The sequence below is a fragment of the Fulmarus glacialis genome, unplaced genomic scaffold (genome assembly GCF_000690835.1).
Source record: "Fulmarus glacialis isolate BGI_N327 unplaced genomic scaffold, ASM69083v1 scaffold27000, whole genome shotgun sequence".
NCBI classification, from domain to species: domain Eukaryota; kingdom Metazoa; phylum Chordata; class Aves; order Procellariiformes; family Procellariidae; genus Fulmarus; species Fulmarus glacialis.
The window spans coordinates 1-8,069 of record NW_009188680.1 but is presented as its reverse complement, the minus strand read 5'-3'; the positions used below and the strand labels follow the sequence as shown (position 1 = coordinate 8,069).

Below are 8,069 nucleotides of genomic sequence, written 5' to 3'. Positions count from 1 at the left end.
CCCTGTGGCTGTGGAAGGGATTTGGGGGGGCCAGCAGGCCTTGCTCCATGCCAGGGACTCATGGCAACCCCGGGTGCTGCAGGGCTGGACCATGAGCTGGCTTTCTCCAAGATCATCGTGGAGCTACGGAAAAAGCACCCAGGCCACATCCTGCCAGATGAGGACCTGCAGTGGGTGTTCGTGAACGCAGGCGGGTGGATGGGCTCTATGTGCCTCCTGCACGCCTCGCTCACTGAGTACGTGCTGCTCTTCGGGACAGCTGTTGACACTGGGGGGCCCTCCGGGACCAACAGGGCTGGCAGGCGGGGGGGTTCTCTGAGCTCTTTCTGCTCCACTCGTTTGGGTCTGGCTGTCCCGGCTGTGGTGTGCCTGGGGCAGGAGCCTGCCGCTCCACTTCTTTTACGGGGTGCACGATGCTGGAAAACACCATCCGCCTGGGGACCAGCCCCTGTGGTGTCCTGCAGCACCTGCAGGTCCCTGTGGATGCCATGTCGTGTGGTCAGGACTCTCCGCATCTAGCTGGCAGGCAGTGGCCGGCAGCACATCTCCCGGTGCTTCAGCAGGGAGTGAATGCCAAACACGCTGGAAACAATGGAGCGTAAAGACACCGAGTAGCCCGGGCTGGTAGGATATGGCCAGTCACACAGGCAGCCTGAGTACCAGACCCAGCTGCGCTCCTCAGTGTGTCGAGGCCCTGGGGCTGGCATCCTTCCCCCCAGAGGGCTGCTCCATGGCTCAGACCTGGGCGCCCAAGCCATCTCCAGCAGGGATGCGCTGAGCCAGTGCTGTATATACTCCTGCAGGTCGATACTGGGCGGATATCTCCGACACTGTCATCTCGGGGACCTTCCGGCAGTGGAAAGAGGGGACCACCAGAAGTGAGATCTACTATCCAGGTAAGCACAGCAGCCATGGCGCCCTGCGGGCTGCGTCCATGTCCCAGGGCATGGCTGCTCTGCAGGCTGGTCCTCCGCTGTTGCAGAGCATCTTCCTTCCAGCTGGCAGAAGCCAAGAGCTCACGACAGGGCAGTTTGTGTCTCCTGGGGCATATCCCAGCATCTCAGTGGGTGCCAGTAAGAGAAAAGCGAGCAAGACCGGGGAGGGGTTGGGGTGTGCGGACCGGAGTGCTCAGCCTTGCAAGTCCCGGTCCCACACATCTCTTTGGGAACAATGTTGGGCAGCCACTGCGAGCAGTGCTGGTTGTGTGTGTTGGCAGGGGACACCATCGTGCACCAGGCGGGAGAGGCCACATCAGTGCAGTGGAGCGCGGGCACCTGGATGGTGGAGTACGGCCGGGGCTTCATCCCCTCCACGCTCGCCTTCGCCCTGGCTGACACCCTCTTCAGCACTCAGGACTTCGTCACCCTCTTCTACACCCTGCGCGTCTATGCCAAGGGCCTGCTCCTGGAAGCCAATGCCTTCTTCAGCACCTTGGGCTGCTGAGCCCGGCTCGCCAGGGCGCCCTGCCAGGCTCCTCTCCTCCCAGCCTTCCTCCCTTTTCCTCCTCCTCCTCCCTGAGCCCAGGCTCTAGCAGAGGCAGCAGGAGACCCCCTGTGCCTCCCCGAAATTGCTCTGTCCTTCCCCGTAGGCCAGCTGGGTGCCAGGACAGAGGGACCGTGGCAGTCACAGCAATACAGACCGCCAGTTCTCTTTATTACCTGCCTCTCCCCCCTTTTGATTGGAGCTATGTCCTGCTTTTCCATCCCTTGGGGGTTGAGCGGCCTTGCAGGGTACAAACACCCCTGCGCGCCCTTGGCGTACAGCAGGAGAGGGGCTGCAGCTGGCTGTCCCCAGGCTCCGCAAAATTTTTGCAGCTCCTGAGACGTCAGGAGGAGGATGCCGCCCTCGGGGCAGGGTGCGTGGGGTGAGCTGGGCCAGAGCACCTGCTGTAAAGGTCAGCCAAGAGGTTCCCCATCTCCCTGGCAGGCTGATGGGGCTGCGGGCAGCGCAGGGCGCTGTGTCCAGCTGGCAGCATCTCCCGTGGCTCCGTCCCTGCTGTTGGCAGCACACAGTGTCACGCTGGCATGAGGCAGGATCTGTGCTGGGACCCCCCAGCAGTGAGAGGATGCCCAGCCTCTGTGCTGGAGGTCCCTCTTGGTCCCCTGTGTGTCACCTGCCCCAGGAGATGGCTGGGGCTGGAAGAGGGTCCCTTTCCGTGGCTCCGTCCCTGCTGTTGGCAGCACACAGTGTCACGCTGGCATGAGGCAGGATCTGTGCTGGGACCCCCCAGCAGTGAGAGGATGCCCAGCCTCTGTGCTGGAGGTCCCTCTTGGTCCCCTGTGTGTCACCTGCCCCAGGAGATGGCTGGGGCTGGAAGAGGCTCCCTTTCCCCATGGTCCCCCTCCCTGTAGTCCCTCCCAAGCGGGAGAGCCACCGTCTGTCGCCTTAATCAAGAGCCCGTTCTGTGTGGCCTCTGGGCTATGCACCTACCTAGTGTCTGCGGGTGCCCGAACCTCTGTACTAGCTCAGGATGGGATCTCGCCCCCCGAAATGCTTCCCCTGGCTGTGAGACCCCCTGGGGACAGCCACCCCACTCAGCTCCCAACGTGGGGTCCCGGCCGCCAAGGGAGCGCTGCGGTCCCCTGACCGAGCCTGGCTGCAGACCCTGCTTGCAGCCCCGTGCGGGCTCGGTGCTTGGTGGAGGGCTTTCACCTCCACGCTGCTGCCAAACTAACGTGTGTGTCCCTGGTCACCAGACCTGTAGCATGTCGCTCCTCCTGCTCCCTGGACTGTCCCCGACCTGCTGACTGGCAGCCCTGCACACGGGCTACTTCTTAATTTGCCACCTGAAAAGAGATATCAGTAATAAAATTGTTCATCCCACTGGCTCGGGTCCCCGGGAGAGTCTCTGGAGCGTGCTGAGCCCCTGCTCACCACGGGGAATGGTGCTGGATCCCTCTGGCTCCAGGCTCAGCAGGTCCTGCTGGCAGCTGGGGACAGCTGGGTGTCCCTGGGCAGCTGGCATCATCCCACCCGGGTCCTGGGAGCTCGGGGAGTGCAGTGCTGGGCAGGATCAGGCCTGTCTCAGCTCCCGGAGACCGGCAGGAGATGGTGCTGTTACTCCTCTCTCCGCTGCAGTCGCTGGGGACCAAAAGCCCGGGCTGGTGCCAGGGCCCTGCTTCCGTGGGGGACCCAAGAGTCCGGGGGGTTCTATCCTGTTGGGGAACGGTGCTGATGCTGGGTGTGTGGCCCTGGGAGTAGGCGGACCCAAATGCAGTGAGTTGGTGGTCTTGAGAAGTTTACACAGACCCGCACACACGCACCCTCTGGTGTGAGAAGGGCACAGGAGGGAAACACAGGGTGTGTAGTCTCTGTGTGTGCATGTGTGTGTGTGCACATGCTGGCAGACAGATCACATGCGTGTGTGTATAGGTGCAAGCAGGATGGTTTTGTGTGTGTGTGTCTTGGCAGGGCAGTTAGGCATGTGTAGGTGTGTGCATGCATATAGGTAGAACAGTTTGCAGGTGGGTGTAGGCAGAAGAGGTAGGGGTTGCACACGTGTGTGCACATGTGTGTATATAGGTAGAACAACTGGGCATCTGTCCATGTGGTCAGAGCAATTGCACACGTGTGAGTGCTGGGGCACGTATGGGTAGGACATTTGTGTATACGCATGTGTGTAGGCAGAAGAGTCACATGCATGTGTGTGTGCCTGTGCGGGTGAGACGAGTGTCTGCATACATGTGTGTACAGACCGGCAGGACAACCAGGTAGAAGTGTGTGCACGCCTGTGTGCCCATGGACAGACCATGTATGTGCACGTGTGTTGGCAGGCTGGCTGTGTGTGCTCGTGTGTTCCTACGGGCTTCAAGGCCACCCTGGCCTCGTGCCGTGCCCATTCCCTGGGATTTAGCAGGGCCCTGTTGAGGAACATGAGCAATCCCACGCCGGCCCGCGCAGGAAGGCGCTAACTCAGCAGCTCGTATCAATACCGTTCCACTTACAGCGAAGGCCGCGTAATGAAAATCCAATGGGCACGCTGGTGGGAGTAAATAAGTATGCCATTAAAATGAGAAAATCAAACCTCTGGACAGGTCTTTTCTCTTGCCCATTGATTTCTTTTATTACGGAAATATTGCTGCTAAATAACATTAGTGTGAACAATCTCGGCAGTGTTTTCCATAGCGCCCGTGTCAATAACTCCATCGCGGGCGGGGGATCCCCCCCCAGCCTGGCCGCAGGCTAAGGGTTGCTCCAGAGGTACCTTCCTCACCATCTCCAGCTATGCTGGGATGTGCCTGGCAGAGAAACCGGGCAGCACAGGGTGTCTTGGGCAAGTGCCACCGGGATGGAGCTGGGCTGGAACTTGGGAGCCCTGGCTGCTTTGCTGTGGCCGAAGGGGTTGTCCCCATCCCAGGGGGGACAGTGCCAGGCATGCAAGGCTCCCAAAAAGCAGCCTTTCCCTTTGGGGCGGGTGTTTGCAGCTGGGTGTTACGGAGCAGGGAGCAGAAAAGTGTCACCAGTGACCAGCAGATGAGGGATGGGTCCTGGACATGGCACATCCCACAGGCTCTTGCTGCCTCTTCCCCTTCTTCCCTGTTCCTTACCCATGCCCGTGTCCGTGCTGGATGGACCCAGCTCCCTGTGGATTGCCATCATTTGGTTCACATGGAGAAACTGAGGCATGGGGTGGGAACACATCCGCAGTCACCCAGCACAGCTCCAGCACAGCCCCTGCGCCAAGGCCAGGACTTGCACTCAATCTGCCCCTTTCCCTGTCGGCTGCCCACACGCAGGCACCCAGCACCTTCTGACATGCCCACAGCAGGCAGGGACATCCCTCGGGGCTGGAGGATGTGACCAGGACACCCAGGAGATACGCACGCTTTGGTACCCGGAGGCCAGGTGGGACCCTAGGGCACCTCAAAGGACACCAAATCCCTGTGGGGTGGCCAGAGACAGGCAAGGAGACAGCCACGGGCACCTGCACCGTGGGTCTGGCTCTGTCCCAGCCCCTGTTGAAGCAGCTGCGAGCGGCAGATCCCCAGAGCCGTCGCCAGGACAAATGCACATCACTGCCCACCAAACACCTTCCCCCTGCAGCTCGATCTATCTTGCTGTCCCTCCGCATGCAGTGGTTATTGATCAGCCCGCAGGATCTATCTCCCGATTCCTCCTGCGGTATCTCTCTGCTCCGAGTATCTCTCAATCTGCTCCGCTGTCTGCCATGCCCGTCTATACCTCCAGTATCTCTCTGTGCCACCTCCACTGCAGCCGTCAATAGCCGTTTGTCTGGGGGATTTCTCTTTCTCTCCAGCTAGGAGCATCACAGACCCCAGTGGTACAAAGAGGCCGAGCAGGAGGGTGGAGGGGACGCAGCCCTGCTTGCTGCCCTGGAGAGAGCCTGAGCACGGACACACTTCGTGACACATGTGCAGAGCCCCAGAGCTGCTACTATCACCAGGGAGGTTTTGGGGAGGAACTAAGCCGTGCTGGTCCAGCCAGGCCGGGTCCCTTGGTGATCATTCCCAGGGCAATGGGACACACTGCATCCCATGCAAACCTCAGTGCTGCCACTAGCCAGCCTGGGCACGTCCCCCACCCCTGAGTGCCACCCCAACCCCTCTGCCCTGGAGGAGGGGAGCTTCCCCAAAGACCTGAATGGCCATGGAGAAGTCCCGACACCATCACCACATCTGATTCATCCCACCCAGCCCAGCCTTCAGCCCCAGCTCCCTCCTCAACCCGGTGTGCAGGGGATGGGGCACAGTCCAGTGCAGAGCGTGCAAGCACCCTGGGGTGCAATGCAATGGCACTGGGAGGGGAGGCTGGAGCCCTGTGTCATGGGGACCTGTGGAACAAGTCCTGGGAGGTGGCTGCCCCTGTGGGTCGGGGGCCGGGTCATATCTTCCCGGGGCAACTCAGCAGGATTGTCAGCCAGCCACCGTAAACTGATGCTCAGGGGGACTGGTGAGCACTGGGAGGTCCCTACCCCTGCTGTGGTGGGATGGGATGGGCCAGGGCAAGCTACAGCTGTCCAGCCCCAAAATGGGATGGCCAACAGCTGCTTTATCTCCTGCGCAAAGATAAACAACACCCGGGGGCCCTGCGGGGTCGGGAGCTGCCCTGCTCTCCTGGGGAAGGGGCTCATTTTTCCAGGAGAGCGTCTCCGGCGAGGATGCTGCACAGTGCCTAGTGCTGCTGGGCTGTCAGGAGCTGGAGGAGTCACCAGCACTGTGGAAGGGCGAGGGGCAGTTTCTCCAGAGATCCTCGTGGAGAAGCTGGAGAGTCCAGAAGCGGCAGGTTTTCCCTGCAAAGGGACGCAGCGAAGGGGGCAGAGGCTCAGTCCAGGCTGCGGAGCCTGAGAGCGAAGGCGGCTCCTGCCGCAGCCATGGCCAGCGGCTGGGTTACGCCCCGCCCCCGCGCCTTGGCCAGCGGCTGTTTCCGCAAGACGCTCCGAGGAAAGGGGAGGACTCAGCTTGTGCCAGGCTGTTGAAGGCAGCTGCCCCTGGTCAATGCAGCACACAGGTGGCCTCAGAGGGGACAGAGCCAGCAGCCTTTGGCACCCAGAGCTCCTGTCATCCAATGCCACCAACTCCAAGTGCAGCAGGATGAGGTCTCAGTGACAAGCTGCCCTGGCTGTGCGATGGGGCCAAAGCCACTGTCTCTTGTGTGCCGGTGTTGTGGGATGCTGCTGCTGCTCATCCCCCTCGGACCCGTGCAAGCCCTTCAGCTGCCCGGGCCAAAAAAGCCCAGGGAAGAGCAGGTGCCTCCTTTGCCTCCTGCCAAAGCTGCCTCCGAAGAAAAAAGGGGTCGGAAAAAAACTGGCAGGCAGGCAGGCGGAGTGGGAATGTGGGGACAGCGTGGGGATGCTGCTGGCAGGGGAAGCCCTGTGCTTTGCCACCCGGGGCAGTGAGGTGCTGTGGGTGCAGCAGCAGGTCAGGGTGCTGTATGTTCACCCCAGCTTACGCCCCTGTCTGATATCCGGAGATGTTCTGTGGTTCTGTGGTGCCTCAGTTTACCCTGCTCTAATCGAGGACACAGGGCAAACCAGCAACACTGAGTCCCTCCAGTGACAGTGGAGATGCTTGGTCTCATCCTGCCCATGCCAGGCAGGGGCTGGGGCTCTGGGAGCTGCTTGCGGGGTTCAGGCCACGTTGCAGTCTGACCCTTCAACCAGGGTCTGGGCACACATAGCAGCCCTCAGGGGGAACCCTTGGTGGCCCCAGTCTGTGGGCCTGTCTCAGGCCCCAGCTTGGGGCGTGCTATAGTGACCCCCCAGCTCTTGCAGATGGAGGTCAGGGCTCAGTGCTTGGAGCTCATCCAAAACGTCCCTTTGCACCCACACACAGATTGACAGTGGGGGTACATACACCCACCTCCCCCAATCACACGCGCGTGCACACATGTGCCTGTGCTCACAGCGCACCCCCCCAACTCTCCCAACACAGATCGCACACACCTACAGGTAAGCACACAAAATGCACACACCCAGCTCCTGGCGTACACATTTCAGCACTTATTGTTGTCCCCAATAGCGTACACAGACGTGCGTCCACACACTGCACACTCTCAGCCCCTCTGACAATGCATACGGCTGCACGTATGCATGTGCATGCAAACGGCTCTGTGCAATGTATGCACGTCCTCCACTCCCCCCGGACGTACGCACACCTTAAACACAGGGTGCACACACACAGACCGTGCACAGGCTCCCTGAACACACACATGCAATGCGCTCGCCTCTCCCAGTGTGCACAGATGTATGCATGCCCAGACACTCTGCACACACACATGCGGTGCACGCTCAGCTTGCCCAGTGTACACACATGTACGTACGCAAGCAGAGACCGACTGCACAAACGCACACACTCACACAATGCATTACCTTCTCCCAGCACACACAGGTTATCTATACATACACAGACCTTCTGTATACATGTGCAATGGTGCAGCACCCACTTGCATGGGTGCACACCCCTCCTATACACTCCCCTCTCCCCACACATACACGTATGCATACCTGGACCCCCCGCACACACCCCTATGCACTCCCCTCTGCCAGCACCCCCACGCATGCACGCCCTGCCCACACACAGAAACACCCTGCGGCCCGCCCAGCCCCCTGC

The 8,069-nt window shown here is 60.8% G+C and overlaps 1 protein-coding gene across 1 annotated transcript; it reads left to right on the top strand.

The window, feature by feature from the left end:
* Window positions 1-60: 60 nt before the first annotated feature.
* Window positions 61-1,443, top strand: SIGMAR1 (sigma non-opioid intracellular receptor 1). Its single transcript, XM_009579546.1, has 4 exons — window positions 61-275; window positions 640-647; window positions 804-896; window positions 1,217-1,443. The coding sequence occupies exons 1-4, from the start codon at window positions 61-63 to the stop codon at window positions 1,441-1,443; spliced, it is 543 nt and encodes a 180-aa protein (XP_009577841.1).
* The last annotated feature ends 6,626 nt before the right edge of the window (window positions 1,444-8,069 follow it).